This window comes from Scyliorhinus torazame, chromosome 2 (genome assembly GCF_047496885.1).
Source record: "Scyliorhinus torazame isolate Kashiwa2021f chromosome 2, sScyTor2.1, whole genome shotgun sequence".
NCBI classification, from domain to species: domain Eukaryota; kingdom Metazoa; phylum Chordata; class Chondrichthyes; order Carcharhiniformes; family Scyliorhinidae; genus Scyliorhinus; species Scyliorhinus torazame.
Genome location: NC_092708.1, coordinates 174,185,767 through 174,205,935, shown reverse-complemented (window position 1 = coordinate 174,205,935; position 20,169 = coordinate 174,185,767). Strand labels below are relative to the sequence as shown.

Sequence of the window (20,169 nt, the reverse complement as noted above, 5' to 3'; positions counted from 1 at the left end):
GGCGCGGGCTGTTGGGGTCAGCATGGGTCAGCTGACTCTCGGAAGCGAGGTGGGGGGTGAACATGTGCTAAGATGGTGCTTGACCTGGGGGATTAGGTTTCGGGTGCTAGTGTGGGGGGGGGGGAGGGGGGGCTGCTTCACAGGGGAGGAACAATTACCAGGGAACAAAAGGGAAGTCGAGGGCGGTGGCTGCTTGTGGGGGAGCTCGGGGAAGCGGGGGGCGTGGGCTCTGGGCTGGCCAAAAAAAAGTTATGTCTAGTCGGCAGGGGGGGGGGGGTTTGGCAGTCCCCGCCCCCCCCCCCCCCCCCCCCCCCCCCCCCCGTCCAGGTTGATTACGTGGAATGTGAGGGGTTTGAATGGACCGGTCAAAAGGGCTCGCGTTTTCGTGCATTCAAAGGGACTGAAGGCAGGAGTAGCAATGTTTCAGGAGAAACATTTAAAGATTATTGACCAGACGAGATTGAGAAAGCGGTGGGTTGGTCAGGTGTTCCACTCTGGGCTGGACTCAAAGACCAGGGGGGTAGCAATATTGATCAGCAAGCGGGTGACGTTTGAGGCTGGAAGAATTGTGGCAGATAAGGGGGGTAGATATATAATGGTGAGTGGGAAGTTGGAGGGTGTACAGGTGGTGCTTGTAAACGTATATGCTCCGAACTGGGACGATGTGGGATTTATGAGACGGGTGTTAGGCAAGATTCCGGACCTAGAGTCTCATGGCTTGATCATGGAGGGGGACTTTAACACGGTCATTGATCCCGATCTGGACTGGTCAAAATCCAGGACTGGAAGGAGACCTGCCGTGGCGAAGGAATTGAGGGGTTTTATGGAGCAGATGGGGGGGGGGGGGGGGGGGGTAGACCTGTGGAGATTCGAACGGCCGAGGGCGAAGGAGTTTTCGTTTTTTTCTCATGTTCATAAAGTTTACTCCCGCATTGATTTTTTTTTTTGTTCCAGTCGGGGCGCTAATTCCGAAGATGGCGGGAACGGAATATTCGGCGATTGCAGTCTCTGATCATGCCCCGCACTGGGTGGATTTGCGGTTGAGTGAAGAGAGAGGGCAGTGCCTGCTGTGGAGGCTGGATGTGGGGTTGTTAGCAGACAAAGCGGTCTGCGGGTGGATGAATATGTCCATTTAGAATTACCTGGATACAAACGATACGGGTGAGGTATCAGCCGCGGTGGTTTGGGAGGCTCTGAAAGCAGTTGTAAGAGGGGAACTAATTTTGATTTGGTCCCATAGAGAAAAGGTAGAACGAGCAGAGAGGGAGAGATTAGTGAAGGAGATACTTTGAGTGGATAGAAGATATGTGGAGGCCCCAGACGCGGGGCTCCTGAGGGAGCGTCGGAAACTACACGCAGAGTTTGAGTTGTTGACCACGGGGAGGGCGGTGGAGCAGTTGAGGAGGTCTACGAATATGGGGAAAAGGCGAGCAGGATGTTGGCGCACCAGCTTTGGAAGAGAGAAGCGGCCAGGGAGATTGGGGGGGGGGTGAGGAATAGGGAGGGAAACAGGGTCTTGGACGGGGGGGGGGGCGTGAACGACGTTTTTAAAGAATTTTATTGCAAATTATATGAGTTGGAACCCCCGCCTGGTGTAGAAGAGATGAGGCAGTTCCTTGATCAGTTGAGGTTTCCGAGGGTGGAGGAGGACCTGGTCGAGGGACTGGGGCCTCGATTGAAGCAGGGGAAATTGTTAAAGGTCTGGAGGGCATGCAGCCGGACAAGGCTCCGGGGCCGGTAGAATTCTATAAGAAGTTCTCAGAGGTGTTGTGCCCACTGCTGATGAGGACCTTTAATGAGGCAAAAGAGAGGGGGATCCTCCCCCCAACGATGTCGCAGGCCTCGATCTCGCTCATCCTGAAACGAGAAAAGGACCCGGAGCAATGTGGGTCACATAGGTCGATCTCGCTTTTGAACGTAGATGCCAAGCTGCTGGCTAAGGTTTTGGCCACTAGGATAGAAGACTGTGTCCCGGGGGTGATAGGGGAGGACCAAACCGGATTTGTTAAGGGCAGACAGCTCAATGCTAACGTTCAGAGGCTTTTGAATGTAATTATGATGCCCTCAGAAGGAGAGGAGGCGGAGGTGGTGGTTGCGATGTACACGGAGAAAGCTTTTGATCGGGTGGAGTAGGAGTATCTTTGGGAGACGCTGGGAAGGTTTGGGTTTGGTGAGGGCTTCATCGACTGGGTGTGATTGCTCTACAAGGCGCCGTTAGCGAGTGTGTGCACAAACCAGCTGAGGTCGGGATACCTTAAGCTACACCGAGGGACGAGGCAGGGGTGCCCCCTCTCCCCATTGCTGTTCGCTCTGGCTATAGAGCCATTAGCCATGGCGCTGAGAGCATCAAGGAAGTGGCAGAGGCTGGTTCGGGGGGGGGGGGGGGGAGGGGGTGGAGCACCGGGTTTCGTTGTACGCGGACGATCTGCTCTTGTACATCTCGGACCCGGCGGAGGGGATGGGGGAGGTTATGCAGACCTTGGGGGAATTTAGCAGGTACTCGGGGTACAAATTGAACATGGGGAAAAAGTGAATTGTTTGTGATCCAGGCAAGGGGGCAGGAGAGGAGACAGTAGGAGCTGCCACTCAGGATGGTAGAGAGGAGCTTTCGCTACCTGGGAATACAGGTGGCTTGGAAATGGGAGCATTACACAGGCTCAACCTCACCCGGCTGGTTGAGCAAATGGAGGGGGACTTTAAAAGATGGGATGTGCTCCCGTTATTGTTGGCGGGGAGGGTACAGACCGTGAAAATGACGGTCTTCCCCAGATTTATGTTTGTCTTCCAGTGCCTCCTCATCCTCGTCCCTAAGGCCTATTTCAAGCGGGTAAACAAGATTATTTCGGGCTTTGTATGGGCGAATAAAACACGGGTGGAGATGTTGTTGGAGCGCAGTCGGGGGGGAGGGGGGGGGGGGTTGGCGCTGCCAAACATCTGCAACTACTACTGGGCGGCGAATATAGCGATGATTAGGAAGTGGGTAATGGGGAAGGGGTCGGCCTGGGAGTGGATGGAGGCGGCGTCATGCAAAGGGACCAGTTTGGGAGCACTGGTAACGGCACCTCTGCCGTTCTCGTCGGCCCGTTACTCCACTAGCCCGGTGGTGGTGGCGGCATTGAGGATCTGGGAGCAATGGAGGAGGTATAAGAAGGTGGAGGGTGTGTCAGTCCCGATTTGCAATAATCACAGGTTCGTGCCGGGCAGGATAGATGGCGGGTTCCGAAGTTGTCAGAGAGAAGGAATTAGACAGATGGGAGATCTATTCATGGACGGGAGTTTTCCCAGTATGAAGGTGCTGGAGGACAAGTTCAAGCTGCCGCCGGGGAATGGTTTCAGATATCTGCAAGTGCGGGACTTTCTGAGGAAACAGGTGTTGGCTTTCCCGCTGTTGCCGCCACAGGGGATACAGGATAGAGTAGTCTCTGGTATCTGGGTGGGGGAGGGGAAAGTGTTGGATATCTATCAGGAGTTGTTGGAGGCGGAGAAGACCCCGGTGGAGGAACTGAAGGGCAAGTGGGAGGAGGAGCTAGGTGGGGAGTTAGAGGCGGGTGTGTGGGCAATCGCCCTAAGCAGGGTTAATTCCTCCTCATCCTGTGCCAGGCTCAGTCTAATACAGTTTAAGGTGGTACACCGGGCACACATGGCGGCGAGGATGAGCAAGTTTTTCGGGCAGAATACAGATGTGTGAGGTGTGCGGGAAGCCCAGCAAACCATGTCCACATGTTTTGGGCATGCCCGAAGCTTGGAGGATTCTGGCAGGAGTTTGCCAAGGCAATGTCCAAGGTGCTAGGCACGCGGGTGGTGCCGAGTCCAGAGGTGGCGATCTTTGGAGTGTCAGAAGACCCGGGAGTTCAGGGAGTGAAAGAGGCCGACGTTCTGGCCTTTGCCTCCGTTAGCCCGGAGACGGATCTTTTTAATGTGGAGGGACTCGAAGCCCCCGAGTGTGGAGACTTGGGTCAGTGACATGGCTGGGTTTCTCAAGCTGGAGAAAATAAAGTTTGCCTTGAGGAGGTCAATGCTGGGGTTCTCGCGCAGGTGGCAGCCATTCGTCGACTTTCTCGGGGAAAATTAAAATGTCAGCAGAAGCAGCATTCTGAAGGGGTGGGGGGGAGGGGGGGCGGGTAGGGGCAATATGGTTAAGGGATGTACAGAAGGGGTTGGGTGGGAAATGTCTAGTTTACTATGTTGATGTTTATGTTATTATTGTTTTGTTTGCTATTGTTATAAAAATTTTGCAAATGCTTCAATAAAAATATTTTTTTTTAAAAAGAGGGGAGATTTCTGGATTGCAGTTACAGGGCAGCCTGCACAGAGATGAACATGGGTATCTTGGCCTCAGTCAGAGCTTCCACTAAAGCACTGGGACACTGGTTGGCTTCTCCTTGTGCTGAAGCTGAGATAGCAGTTACCAGATACTCCATCACAGACCGATCTGCAAGGGCTGTCAGGCAATTTTCCCCCATTTCTGTGGTGAAAAGAAAGAGCTACGTGCTCCGGGATGGTACATCCCCTCTCCCACATTGAAGCCGGTCTCCTCCGTGCTCCTTGACAATTATAATCTTTATTGTCACAGGTAGACTTACATTAACACTGCGATGAAGTTACTGTGAAAAGCCCCTAGTCGCCACATTCCGGTGCCTGTTCGGGTACACAGAGGGAGAATTCAGAATGTCCAAACTACCTCACAGCACTTCTTTCAGGACTTGTGGGAGGAAACCGCAGCACCCGGAGGAAACCCACGCAGACACGGAGAGAACGTGCAGACTCCATACAGACAGTGACCCAAGCCGGAATCGAACCTGGAACCCTGGAGCTGTGAAGCTGGCAAGCACGGTGTCGGCGAATTGGCTGGTGGGCCTTCATTTGCGGCGAGCAGCCCATGAGGCCTCGTTAAGTGGACCAGTTAACGTTGAATTGGCCTCGCTGGGCCAAGCGCCAGGAAGCTCGGGGTAATTCTCGCTCACTACCACACTTAGAATTTTTCCGGAGAATTGCACCCTCTGTCATTAATATAGATCAAGAAAAACAAGAGTCTTAATAGCGACACTTTGGAAAACCCACTATATACCTTCCTCCAGCCTGAAAAAAAGATATTTACCACTCTCAGCTTTCTCTCGCTCAGCCAGCTTCTCACCCACTGTCATTGTCCCTTTTATTCCATCGGCTTCATACCTTTCTGGCAAGATTATTATTTGCCACTTTATCAAATGTCTTTTCAATGATCATCCACACCACATCAACCGCATTACTCTCATAAACCTGGACTATATTATAAAAAGTCAGTCAAGTTAGTTAAGCATAATTTGCCCATTATAAATTCACACTGTCTTACTTTAATTAATCGACATTTTCCCAAGTGATTATTCATTTTCTCCCAGATTATCATTTCTAAGAACTTCCCAACACCAAAGTTGATCTGATTTGCCTGTAGTGGCTGGGTTTATCCTTACAAAGTTTTGTTTTAACATGGGTGTTGTCATGATATTCAAACATACATCATAACACATACATAATGATAGACAGACCAACGGACCAATTAGCACACATAACACGACAGCCAATCACAGACAAGGGCAGACACAGTATAAGACAAGAAACACAACACTTCCTGGGCAGTCCATCTGGAGACAGCACAGGGCCAGGACCTCAAAGCAAGACACTCACACAGTCACCATGTGCTGAGTACCAAGTCTGATGTATAAATAGTTAGATGGAATAAAACTGCGTTGTACCAATCGCAACCGTGTTGGTTCGTCTGTACCTCAGAGCACCCAACACCTCAGGTGTAACATTTGCAATTCTCCAGTCCTAAGGCACCTCTCCTCGATATAAGGAGGATAAGGGGTATAAGGGAACAAGGAGCAGGAGTAGGCCATTCAGCCCCTCGAGCCTGGTCCACCATTTCATAAGATCCTTGCTGATCTGATAGTACCCTCAAATCTGCTTCCCGCCTGCCATCGATAACGGTTCAAACCCTTGCTTACCAAGAATCTATTCATCGCTTTCTTTAAAATATTCAAAGACTCTGCTTCTACCACCTTTTCAGGAAAAGAGTTCCAAAGACGCACGACTCTAGAAAAGAAATTGCTTCATTTTGCTTTAAATGGGCAACTCTTTATTTTTAAACAGTGACTCCTGGTTCCATATTCTGCCAGAAGAGTAAACATCCTCTCCACCCTGACAAAACCCCTCTGGATTTTATAGGCAGTAACAAGCTTTCATGTGAATGCTTTGAGGGACTCCAGATGCAGGGGTTGTGTCGCAGTACCATCTCCTCTGTCAACCTCATGTGATGAAAGTTTCCTCATCCCCCACCCATTTGGATTTGCTCCCTTTGATTGTCCTGCAAGAGAGAGGGTTGTACATGCCAGAGATTGTGTTGCACTGTGTTTGGTTGATATGCCTGCCGTGGCTGGAGGCTTATCGAAGCAGCGAGCGGTGGGTATCAGGCTGTTCATCTTTGGAAGACGTGTTAAGGGTGAGTTGAAGGGCGAATGTCAAGCCTGAATCCTGAGTGTTCGGATCTGCTGATGGTTGAATGATGGGGCTGCTTGCCTCCTCAGCCCAAAGAGGCTGCACAAAGTTTGTGCTGCTTGCCTCAGTGAGAGTGGGCATAGGCAGATAAATTGCGACTTCTATGCCCAAAAACAGGCCTGATTGCATTTTTAACCAAAACTGTTTGTTGATTTAAAATATTGGTTTTGATTTCTCAAAATGTTGGAGATATATAAAGTTATATGATAAGACTTTTCTGAAGTAAACTGAAGTGAGCTGATATTTTTAAACAAGATTCCCCTTCATGTCTTGCATTACGCAGTTTGAAGAAGTGTAATTATTCTGGAACTGTGTTTGATCAGCCTCTTTGTTTGGAAGGTGTGGTGATATGCATCACTGTAAATACACAAGGGGTTAATGCAAATACTCTACGACTAAGTAAACACTAGAGGGAGAACCAGAGACGTCATGACATGCAGACATACAGCTAATAAACACATAGAATAGAACACGACCAATGGGCAGTCAGGACACCCAGAGGTGACACTACCACAAGGGGGCATTACACAACCCATATATAAGGACAGGGCACACATGCTCTGTCTCTTTCCACAGGTGACACTTAGAGAGTAGGACAGGGGCAGATCAGAAGCATCACACCCACCACGTGGCTTAGAGCAGACTGGTTAGTTAGACTGAGTTACTATAGCAAGATTAGCAGGAGAGTCGAACTCATAGAGAACTGTGCTAATGGTTCAATAAATCACATTGAACTTACTTCAACGTCTGGAGTATCTTTTGGTCAAAGCTGCATCGAGTTGCAGCCTGTTATCCCAGAGTACAGAACACTCTGTTAGAAGGTTGAACAGCCTGTGAGCCAGTGTGCACCTCATGAGACTGATCCAATGGCACATTTGGTCATTGACTATACAGACTAGGGACGACCGAATCCCTATTCTACACTAATTTAGCTGCTCACAAACAGGGCAGTGGGCATGTGCTGCCTGTGTGTTTCTGGAATAGACCTGTCATAAAACAATAAATACCTGCCCAAGTGTCCCACCTGACTGTCATACTGCAATTCTTACCAAAGGAGTTACATGATGACAGGATTGGGGTCAGTAGTGATGACTCTTGCAGTGGAATAGCCCACAGCATTGACGGTCACACATGAATGACCTCATTTGGTGAGGTCCCCAGGACTGGATGACATCTGTGAAGTCATCTTCTGTCATGAGTTAATAGCTTCAAAAAATATAAATTTGTCTCTTTTTTTGAAGGGGTTAATTGATGCGGTGTGTTTTTGTAAAGATGCTAAGTGAAATAAATTGTGAGCAGTCTTGACCTAGTTTTTGTGGATTTAGAACTATAGCATAAACTGCCCACAGGTTCCGCAACTGAACATCTCAAACAGGACACAGGGTTGCTGGTTAAATGCCAAGGCTGGGATGATAAGGAGGGTAGAATACTGCTTATGTTTCATAGGGAAAAGCAAAAGAAGATTTACAGTTGAGTAGAGAGAGATGCACACTGCAGCTGAACTTGGCAGTACTTGACCTTGATGCTGATGATGGGTGGGGAAAGTGCTATGTTCGTCATCACCAATGACCATCAACTTGATAGATTCAATAGTAAATACTACTTCACTTTTCTAAATCTTTTACCGCTATAATAAAATAGTCAAGCAATTATTCCATGTGTTTTCTATTATGGACTTCCTCCCTCTTCCTCCAGCAGGGGAGAAAAAAAGAAAAGTTCATGGATACTTTTTTGCTCATCAAACAAATTATTCCTTCGAACTGGATAAGACCTGCTGCAGTACTTCCTGCCAGCTTTCACAGTCTATTATCCAATCTGTGGCTAACTTCATTTGTTAAATGGGAGAGATTTGTTTGACCAAGTAGCTCCTAAATTCAAAAGACACCCCGCTGTCAACAACAAGAGCAGAAATTGCCTTAATTGCTTAAATTGACTTAATTCCTCGCACTCACTAATTAAGCATGGAGTTGATTAATACCAGTTGATGTCGAGCAGTCACATTTGCTTCCTGTGTCTTGGTCCAAGCGTATGCTTTCTGATTTGATGTGCGTGCCAGGGGAAGGGTAGCGTGGCATTAAACCATGAGCAAAATTGATGTTTTCTACCCATCTCCTGAAGTGCACAACATTGTGTGACCTCAGAACACACAGCTTTGTGGGGTGTTAGGCACCATGCGCACCATTAACAATGTGCTTTCTCTTCTGTTCTCTATTCCTGTAGGTGAAAACAATCCTGAAATGATAACGGGAGTTATTGAAAAGGATGAAGCTACTTTAGATCACGCAGAGGCTCGCCGCTATAGTGCAGTAATGTCCCTTTTAGGTGTTTTATTTGGAAAATATCAATCATTTGTGGAGTCAGGTTTTGCTTTAAACATTGTTTTCAAACATCTGTTTGCAAAGGACTTCCTTAAGCATGGGTAATTTATTAATTAGCATTTATTGTTTGAGGTGTCTGCTGACATCCACTATGTACAAATATATATATATAATATGTTATATATACAGTGGTAAAGCAGGTGAACTGCTGGAGATGGAACTTAATTGAGGCTAAATAGTGTTCAATTCTGGTCACCACACTACCAGAAGGATGTGGAGGCTTTAGAGAGGTTGCAGAAGTGATTTACCAGGATGTTGCCTGGTATGGAGGGCATTAGCTATGAGGAGCGGTTGAATAAACTTGGTTTGTTCTCACTGTAACGACGGAGGTTGAGGGGCGACCTGATAGAGGTATACAAAATTATGAGGGGCATAGACAGAGTGGATAGTCAGATGCTTTTCCCCGGGGTAGAGGGGTCAATTACTAGGGGGCATAGGTTTCAGGTGCGAGGGGCAAGGTTTAGAGGAGATGTACGAGGCAGATTTTCTACTCAGAGGGTAGTGGGTGCCTGGAACTCGCTACCGGAGGAGGTGGAGGAAGCAGGGACGATAGTGGCAGTTAAGGGGCATCTTGACAAATACATGAATAGGTTGGGAATAGAGGGATATGGACCCAGGAAGTGTAAAAGATTTTAGTTTAGACGGGCAGCATGGTCGGCACAGGCTTGGAGAGCCGAAGGGCCTGTTCCTGTGCTGTACTTTTCTTTGTTCTTTGTTCTAAATGTAAATCTTAAAATATATTTACACAAAGGACATATTGTGGTGGAACTTAGAACTATGGACTGCTGTTTGAAGTTTAATTATCATTGGCTTTAACTAAACACTCAGGGCTGAATTCTCCACTTTCCTCCACCGGCAGTGAGAATTGCGGTCGGGCGGAGATAGTGCACAAGTGAAAAATCGCGATTCGTGACAGCGGCGAGCATTTTTTTAATGGTCCAGATCCCCACTGGCGACGTTACAAACTTTGCGCCCCATGAATGCGGGCCCATACAAAACCGTCATTTGCATGGATTTAAATCTCATTAGTGGATTGAACACTTCACGCTCCCCACCTCTCAGGCGGACGTCATGCGGTTATGAATTGGTGCAAGTATTTACAAGCAGCTACTGGGTGCCATGGCTGTTGAGGGGGAGCGAGAGGCTAAAGAAACTCTCAAAAATTGTCGGGCTTGGTGGGGAGTGACTGCCTGGGGTGGGGAGAGTAGCAGCGAATGACTTGGTGCCAAGTCCGTGGATTCGGTGTTCAGGTCAGAATCAGGGTGGCCTGGCTCAAACCGCCATTGCTGCAGTATGTGATTTAAACATACCCATAGATGAAAGACCATAGAACCATAGAATTCCTACAGGGCAGAAGTCTGCACCAGCCCTCTTAAAGAACACCCTTTCCAGGTCCCAACCCTAACTCCATAACCCCACCAAACCTGCACAACATTGGACACTAAGGGGCAATTTAGCATAGTCAATCTGTCGAACCTGCACATCTTTGGACTGTGGGAGGAAAGCGGAACACTCAGAGGAAACCCACGCAAACACTGAGAGAAAGTGCAAACTCCACACAGTCACCCAGGGCCTGAATTAAATCCAGGTCCCTGGCGCTGTGAGGCAGCAGCGCTAACAACTGTGTCCCCGTGCCGCACCTCTGGTGCTACTTACAGGCTCCTGGTGGCTCACACTGTTGGCTGACCACTGTGTCTTGTAAATGTTCAAAGTGCCTCTGGTCATCTGGGAGCCGACCCAGGCCGCTTCCTCTGGAAACCCCCAGACCCCAGTTGCATCAGCAATGAGATGGGCAATGCTCAGCTCAATCGTTGGCCCACCAGGTTTTGGCACTGCTAGGTGCACTCATCAGAAGCTGAGCTCAACTGCAGAGGAAGCAGGGGATTAGCAGAGCTCACTCCAAATGAAGGAAACCTGCACCGTGGCCTTTGGATTCCTTCCTGGCACACTGTCCCTCTTAGGGCAGAGGCCTCACTAGCCCTCTGGATAACGAGTTGCCTCTTCCTGGTGAGGCTGGCAGCACTGATTGCCTCTGTCACCACCTCCCAGGTGCTGTTCAGGAGGGCAGGCTTGAGTCTGCGGCCCTCCCTGGGGAAGAGGGTGCCCCTCTCCTCATTGGCATTGAGCAGTGGGTTCACTTCAGACTACCAAAATCGGAGGGGGCGTAGTGGAGGGTGATGTGTTGGGTGCTCTGGATCCGTGGAACACATACAGGCCACCAACACTTAAAATAGTGCATCACTATTTTATTAAGTTAGAAACTGTTGAACATACTTTCACTGTGGGTTAATACGATGTTAGATTAAACTAAAGACCTATGCCTGCCCTAACCAGTCTATGCACTCAGCACATGGTGAAGATCTGTGCTGTAAGCTGTAAGCTCTGTCCTTCTAGGAGGCTGCATCCCGAATGAGCGGGAACTCTGATGCCCCCTGTCTTTATAGTGAATGTGCTCTAACTGGTGATTGGCTGCGGTGTTGTGTATGTTGATTGGTCCCGCTGTGTGTCCATCAGTGTGTGTGTGTTTCTGCACCATGATATACCGGTGTATATTATGACATCCCCCCTTTTATAAAAGAACGTATGTGTGTGGCAATAAATAATGTATGGTGAGAATGTTCCTAACTACGTGAGCGCTGCGAAGACATATTTACAGGACTACGTACATGAGAATTAAGCTATTTACATGGGAAGGTGCCTGGTTCAGAGAAGCAGTATGCAACAAGAATAACAAGATCAACACTATACACAAACCAGAGAAACGATCAAACAAAGCAGCGAAACAATTCAGAGAGTCTATAAGTCTGCAATGTTCATAAATTAAGTCTCTGAGGTGGGTGACAAATTCTGGTTGATCGCCTCAAGGGTGAGTTGAGAGCCGCCGGTTCAGGAGCGGGCTGGACTGCGGCAGAGTCAGGGGGATGCAGAGTGACAGGGAGCTCTGCATAGTCCGTGGCAGGGTCAGCAGGAGGGCGAGGCGACAGTGGAGGATCACGTGGCGAGCGTGGAACGAGACGAAGGGCGCGGCGATTGCGGCGCAGAATAGAGCCATCCGGTAGACGAACCAGGAACGAGTGGGGGGCCACCTGCCGAAGGACAACAACGGTTGCAGACCAGCCACCATCCGGAAGATGGACTCGGACATTGTCATCTGGAGCCAGAGCAGGGAGATCAGCTGCACGGGAGTCATGAGCCGCCTTGTGCTGTGCACGAGACAGCTGCATCCGGCGAAGGACCGGAACGTGGTCAAGGTCTGGGACATGGATGGACGGCACCGTCATCCTCAGGGTACGTCCCATGAGTAACTGGGCTGGCGACAGGCCAGTGGACAGTGGGGCGGAGCGATAGGCCAGCAAGGCAAGGTAGAAATCGGACCCAGCATCGGCAGCCTTGCATAGGAGCGGTTTGACTATATGTAATCCCTTCTCCGCTTTGCCGTTGGATTGGGGGTACAGGGGACTGGATGTCACATGGACAAAATTGTTCCGCCTGGCAAAGTTGGACCATTCTTGGCTGGCGAAGCAGGGGCCATTGTCCGACATAACCGTGAGCGGGATGCCGTGTTGAGCAAAGGTCAACATGCACGAATGACTGCAGACGAGGTGGTGTCGTGCAACCGTATCACCTCCGGGTAATTCGAAAAGTAGTCCACAATCAAGACATAGTCTCTACCCAGCGCCTGGAACATGTCGATGCCCACCTTGGTCCATGGTGACGTGACCAACTCATGGGGCTGCAGGGTCTCATGTGGTTGGGCCGGCTGGAAGTGCTGACAAATGGGGCAGTTGAGCACTGTGTTGGCTATGTCCTCATTAATGCCGGGCCAGTACACAGCCTCTAGGGCCCGTCGGCGGCACTTTTCCACGCCAAGGTGGCCCTCGTGTAGTTGCTCCAGGACAAGCTGGCGCATGCTATGCGGGATGACAATGCGGTCTAGTTTTAGAAGAACCCCGTCTACTACCGCCAGATCATCTCTGACATTATAGAACTGAGGGCATTGGCCCTTGAGCCACCCGTCCGTTAGGTGGTGCATGACACGCTGTAGCAAGGGGTCAGCCGCCGTCTTGCGGCGAATTTGGACGAGGCGTTCACCGTGGCAGGTAGATTGGAGGCCGCGAATGCCACATGGGCGTCAACCTGGCAGACAAATCCCATTGCTTCACATGGAGTTTTGACTGCCCTGGAGAGACCGTCAGCAATGATGTGGTCTTTGCCTGGGGTGTATACCAGCTGGAAGTCATATCGCCGGAGCTTGAGAAGAATACGCTGGAGGCGAGGCGTCATGTTGTTCAAGTCGTTCCGTATTATATTGACCAGCGGGCGATGGTCGGTCTCGACGGTGAATTGAGGAAGTCCGTAGACATAATCGTGAAACCTAACCACACCGGTCAGAAGGCCCAGGCACTCCTTTTCTATCTGCGCGTAGCGCTGCTCCATGGGGGTCATGGCACGTGACGCATATGCAACGGGGGCCCATGATGAGGCCTCATCACGTTGAAGGAGCACTGCCCCAATGCCGGATTGACAGGCATCAGTCGAAATTTTGGTCTCCTTTGCTGGATCAAAGAGTTCTCTCCATTCGCGCTCGTGGGCAGGGAGCCATTGGAAGTCTGTCGTCTTCCTGACCAGGTTCCAGAGAGCCGTGGTATGAGAGGCGAGGTTATGGATAAATTTCCCTAAAAAATTGACCATGCCCAGAAATCGGAGGACTGCCTTCTTGTCCTCTGGTGTTTTCATAGCTGTGATGGCAGCTACCTTGTCCACATCCGGCTGCACACCCAATTGGCAGATGTGGTCCCCGAGGATCTTGAGTTCCGTCTGACCAAAAGAGAATTTAGCCCTGTTGAGGCGAAGGCCATGTTCATGTATACGTCTGAATATGCGCTGGAGGTGACTAACAAGTGCGAAATGGCCGCCCTCATCCAGGCTGAGGCCCTGGAGTTGCTCGATTGCTTGGACCCGTTCTGCCTCGTGCGGACCTTGCCGCACCATTTCAGCCGCTTGGATGTGGGAATACCGACTAGTGGCGTGTTCGCAGGTCCCGATGGCGGTCGCTAGGGTGAGCTGCTTTACCTTGAGGAGCTGCTGGCGTAGGGGGTCCGACTGAACACCGAAAATGATCTGGTCGCATATCATGGAGTCGGAGGTGGGCCTGTAATTACAGGACTGCGCAAGGATGCGGAGGTGGGTGAGAAAGGTCTGGAAAGGTTCATCCTTACCCTGCAAACATTGTTGGAATACATAGCGTTCGAAACTTTCATTTACCTCGATGTTGCAGTGACTGTCAAACTTGAGGAGGACCGTCTTGAATTTTGATTTATCTTCACCATCAGCAAAGGTGAGAGAATTGAAAATGTGGATGGCATGTTCTAACCATGGATAGGAAGAGAGCGATCTTCCTGGTGTCTGAGGCAGCTTCCTGGTCTGTGGCTTCAAGTTAGAGCTGGAAGAGCTGTTTGAATATCTTCCAGTTGGCCCCTAGGTTACCGTTGATGCGGAGCGGCGGCGGCGGGCGGAGCTGTCCATTGATGACTGTATGCTGGTGAAAGGCAGATCACTTGCAGGTAGGTCTAAGAAGCTCTAATATCCCTCAACTCCTGGTATCATGATGTGTTGGGTGCTCTGGATCTGTGGAACACATACAGGCCACCAACACTTAAAATAGTGGAACACTATTTTATTAAGTTAGAAACTGTTGAACATACTTTCACTGTGGGTTAACACAATGTTAGATTAAACTAAAGACCTATGCCTGTCCTAACCAGTCTATGCACTCAGCACATGGTGAACATCTGTGTTGTAAGCTGTAAGCTCTGTCCTTGTAGGAGGCTGCATCCCGAATGAGCGGGAACTCTGATGCCCCCTATCTTTATAGTGCATGTGGTCTAATTGGTGATTGGCTGCGGTGTTGTGTGTGTTGATTGGTCCCACTGTGTGTCCATTTGTGTGTGTGTATCTGCACCATGATATACCGGTGTATATTATGACAGAGGGGGGCAGGTTTTCTCTGAGCCATGTTCATGGCAGGAATGAGTTTGTGGTGAGCCAAGCACTTAAAGGCAGCTCCAGCTTGTCAGGCTCTTCAGCGCTAATTCTGTCCAGCAGTTACATTGCTTGCTGGGCTGGGAAGTGCTTCTAATTCACGGCAGCAGAGTGCTGGTCCATTTCCATGTCCTGAATCGTGGAACAAATAGTACCCCCAACATAAATGCTAATCACCCGCTATTCTGATCGGGCGGGAACACTTGGGGCTCGATCTACCGGCCACGCCAGGCGCAAAGTGTTTGGCAAATCCCGTGAGAGGATCATCTCACAAGATTTACCTGGCTCACCATGCCTCATAAGGTCTCATAGGATCTCATGAGACGTCACAATCTGGATCTTGCCCACAATGGGCAAGATCTAGTGCTGGCTAATCTGCATATTAGAATACTGCAGTAAGCAGCACTTTGATATGCACGTGCCGGAGTTACCCAAGGCATGGGATCTAACCCCTGCACTTCATAGATCCCGAGCGAGTGCCAGTTAGCACTAGTCTCCACGAATGGGTACCAGGTGTATCGACAATTGGAGGGGGGGGAGTCTCCCGGGGGGTCTTCCAGGGTGGCATCGCCGATGCCATCTGATCATCCTGGCACCCTGTCAATTCCACCTGGGTGCCCCTGGCATTGCCAGGGTGACTGGGTGGCATCGGTGAGGCTGTGGGGGTTGTGTTGGAGTGAGGGTGGTGTGGGTGTGGGGTGGTGTTTTGGAGGGGTTGACACACTTGTCATGGGGAATGCAACTCAGCAGGGTCTCACTTCCTCACACGACGGCGACTTCCATCCTGGTGACTGCCTTTTCCTCTGGCCCGCCGACCACGTCAAATGCCCTCTGCTCTGCTGCGGTGATGGGTCGCAGTACCAGTGGTCCCCCTCCAGTCTTCTCCTGCTCCCAGCAATTATGGGCAGCGTTCGTCTGGGGGTGGGGGAAAACACATTACGCACAGGATTAGACAGTCCGGCAGATGCAGCTGAGAGGGTGGGCATGGCACTGGCTGTGGCAGCCGCCCGTTGCGGCCTGTATGGGTGCTAGCATGTGATACAGGGTCGTGGTTCGGACACCCTCCTGGTGTGGGGGGGGGGGGGGGGTTGCGGGTAGGGTTACAGGTGTGTGTGGTGGGGGTTGGTGCCAGGGTCACAATGCTGTCTACGCACCCAGGCCGCCTGAGGAGGTTGTGCCGTTTCTTACGGTGCTGCCAGCCGATCCAGACGATGTTGCACACGGTGCCTAGGCACGGCAAACTGCGGGGCTGGAGGTCTTAGACCCACCCCAGGGTACATGGTCACCAGCCTCGCCTCCATGATGTCCAACAGGGTCCCGAGCTCAGCGTCCGTAAAACGGGGTGTCGTTCTCCTCACTGCCATGTTGTTGGCTGGGGTGGTGTGTGACTTATAGAATCATTTACAGTGCAGAAGGAGGACATTCGGCCCATCGAGTCTGCACCAGTCCTTGGAAAGAGCACCCTACTTAAGTCCACACCTCCACCCCATCCTCGTAACCCAATAACCTCACCTAACCTTTGGATACTAAGGGCAATTTGGCACAGCCAATCCACCTATCCTGCACATCTTTTGACTTTGGGAGGAAATTGGAGCACCCGGAGGAAACCCACGCAGACACGGGCTGAACATGCAGACTCTGCACCGACAGAGACCCAAGCCTGAATGGAACCTGGGACCCTGAAGCTCTGAAGCAGCAGTGCTAACCACTCTGCTACCCTGCCGTCCCGTGTCGGGAGTGCAATGTGTATTTACGGCTGCAACTTGGCAGCCTCCTGAGGGTTAATCATGAATCCATCGAATCCTGCACCATTTCTCATTGGAATCGATTGTGTTCCACATGGCACCGGTGTGAGCCCCTTAATGGTTGTTGAATTGGTCTAGGTGCGGTGCCAGATTTGCTGTTGTAGAACTCCGTGAATCCTGCCCCGGTGTCAACACTTGGGGCTGGACTTTTTGGCCACGCCCACTGCAAGATCACCAGGGGCGGGACGCATAACATTTAAAGGCCCATTAACTTCGGGAGGGAATTTCCAATCATCAAGCAGGCGCGGCGGGAGAATCCCACCCTTAGTCTCAGGAACAGAGAATTCCGCCGCCAATCTCTGAAGTTGCTAATATCAGGTACTTTGTATAGGATTACATTCAATTCTGATCAATATGCAGACAGGATCTACAGGCATTTAGGGAGGCAAGGACTGATTAGAGACAGTCAGCATGGCTTTGTAAGGGGAAAATCATGTCACATGAATTTGATTGAGTTTTTTGAAGAGGCAACCAAGAAGGTCGTGCAGTCAACGTTGTCTACATGGACTTTAGCAAGGCCTTTGACAAGGTACCGCATGCTAGGCTGTTGCATAAGGTTAAATCTCACGGGATCGAAGATGGGTTGTTTTTCAAACTGGAGACCTGTGACCAGCGGTGTGCCTCAGGGATCAGTGCTGGGTCCACTGTTATTTGTTATATATATCAATGATTTGGATGAGAATGTAGGAGGCATGGTTAGTAAGTTTGCAGATGACACCAAGATTGGTGGCATTGTGGACAGTGAAGAAGGTTATCTAGGATTACAACGGGATCTTGATCAATTGGGCCAGTGGGCCAATGAATGGCAGATGGAGTTTAATTTAGATAAATGTGAGGTGATGCATTTTGGTAGATTGAATCGGGGCAGGGCCTACTCAGTTAATGGTAGGGAGTTGGAGAGAATTATAGAACAAAGAGACCGAGCAGTACAGGTTCATAGCTCCTTGAAAGTGGAGTCACAGGTAGACAGGGTGGTGAAGAAGGCCTTCGGCAAGCTTGGTTTCTTTGGTCAGAACATTGAATACAGGAATTGTTACATCAGGGGCTGGATTCTCCGTCGGCCGGGGATGTTCCGTTTTGCCGGCAGCCCGGGTGCTTCCCGATGGCGTGGGGCTGCCCCACAATGGGAAACCCCATTGACCAGCTGGCATAACGGAGCATCCCACCGGTGGGGTAAACTTGAAATGTGGCGCGACGGGGTGGAGAATCCAGCCCCTTGTTGAAGTTGTACAAGACATTAGTAAGACCACACTTCGAATACTGTGTACAGTTCTGGTCACCCTATTATAGAAAGGATATTATTGAACTCGAATAATATTAAACAGAAAAGATTAACTAGGATGCTACCGGGATATGATGGTTTGCGTTATAAGGAGAGGCTGGCTAGACGAGGACTTTTTTCCCTGGAAAGTAGAAGGCTTAGCAGGATCTTATAGAGGTCTATAAAATAATGAGAGGCATAGATAAAGTAGATAGTCAACATCTTTTCCCAAAGGTAGGGGAGTCTTAAACGAGAGAGCATAGGTTTAAGGGGAGAGGGGAAAGGTTAAAAGGGTCCAGAGGGGCAATATTTTCACACAGAGGGTGGTGAGTGTCTGGAATGAGCTGCCAGAGGTTGTAGAGAGGCGGGTACAATTTTGTCTTTTAAAAAGCATTTAGACAGTTATATGGGAAAGATGGGTATAGAGGGATATTGGCCAAATGTGGGCAATTGGGACAAGCTTAATGGTAAAAACTGGGCAGCATGGAAACCTTGGGCTGAAGGACCTGTTTTCATGCTGTAAACCTCTTGACTCATATGCAGTAAACTCCTCAAGATTAAGCATTTATATGGACATTACTTGGGCCTTTTCTGGTAACCCTAAGCAGAATGGGGAACTTGTATCTGTCTAGCTGTTAGCTTGTTAATTTTGGTTCACCACACTTTTAGCTTCCTCTTTATAACTGCATTATCTCCCAGCAGGTTGCACTGAAATAGAGACCAATTGCTAGTGTAAACTCGGTTGATGGTTTAATGCTGTGATCCATCAGAAAATGTAATAAATACCTGAAAGCCATGGAATCAAACAGTTCAGAACAAGGCCATCGTCTTTGTGCCAGCTCTCAGTAAAAGCTATCCAATTTGCCCGATTTACCTACTCTTCCCACATAGTTCTGTCTAAAAATATTCTTCCCTTTTCAAAAGATTGAACAAATGCAGCAGTATTTTTAATTGGAAAGTATTTAACACTTTAACTGTCTGTATTCTCCAGTTACGCAGAAACAAGCGCCTGCTCTCCGTACATCCCATTGACTTTGATATGGACTCGGAGTACTCTGCCCAGTCTCGTCGCCAATCTCTCCAGCTTCCTTCCCCACATTATGATGGGAGTGGGCTACAGGTAACCCCCTCAATTCCCCAGCTATATTAAAACAATTTAGAATGAGATGTCACAGACATATGTTGAGAGACGGTAGATTTAAAACTGTGATTAAGATGAGCTGCTTCTCGCAGAGGGTGGTGAATTTGGGGAACTCACTGCCCCATTATGCGGTGGAGTGTGAATCATTGAATGGTTTCAGGAAGGAGATAGATGTATTTCAGATTTTAAAAACTGGTCAAAGGGATATGGGGAGCAAGCAAGGAGGTGGATTTGGGACCAGGAAGAGATCAGCCATGATCTAATTGAATGGCGGAGCAGGCTCATAACGGTTGAATGTCCTATTTCTGCTCCTCATACCTATGTACCTAACCTTATTATGTGTCCCATTTCAAGACTGCAGCAACAAACAAATGCACTGTCCAGTAGGCTGTTGACCTCTGTACCCCAGGTGCTGAATTAATCAACTTTGAGTGGTGATGATTGAAAGGAGCTGTAAAATAAGCCTTGGTTAGCCTGGCATAGAATCATAAAATCCTGCAGTACAAACGGAGACTATTCAGCCCATTCTGCCATTGCCAGCTCTGTGAAAGTGTTGTCTAATTGATTCCACCTCCCTGTTTTCCCCCAGCATGTGTTTTTTTTCCCCCTTTTTTCGGGTATGTGGCTAATTACCTTTTGGAGTCATCATTGAATCAGCTTCCACCACCTTTCCAACCAGTGAATTTAAAACCATAACGGCATTAAACAAAATTCAACATTCATTTTGTTCTCTTGCAAAATCATCTTAAATCATTGCCCTCTGGTTATTGACCCTCCTGTTAGTGATGAGAGAGATGAAAATGAAACCAGGGGCGGGATTCTCCGCAATCGGCACGATGTCCGCCGACCGGCGCCATAAACGGCACGAATCAGTCCGGCATCGCGCCGCCCCAAAGGTGCGGAATTCTCCGCATCTTGAGGGGCTAGGCCCGCGCCGGATTGATTTCCGCCCCGCCAGCTGGCGGGAAAGGCCTTTGGTGCCCCGCCAGCTGGTGCGGAAATGACTTT

The 20,169-nt window shown here is 49.6% G+C and overlaps 1 protein-coding gene across 5 annotated transcripts in view; it reads left to right on the top strand.

Moving 5' to 3' along the window:
- LOC140393878 (melanophilin-like) overlaps window positions 1-20,169 on the top strand; it is a 258,326-nt gene that overhangs the window by 129,753 nt on the left and 108,404 nt on the right. For all 5 annotated transcript variants that reach the window (XM_072480457.1, XM_072480466.1, XM_072480475.1 and 2 more), the window contains 2 exons: window positions 8,755-8,840; window positions 19,012-19,140. In XM_072480457.1, coding sequence (XP_072336558.1) covers window positions 8,755-8,840; window positions 19,012-19,140 — 215 coding nt within the window. The remainder of the gene's footprint in view (window positions 1-8,754; window positions 8,841-19,011; window positions 19,141-20,169) is intronic.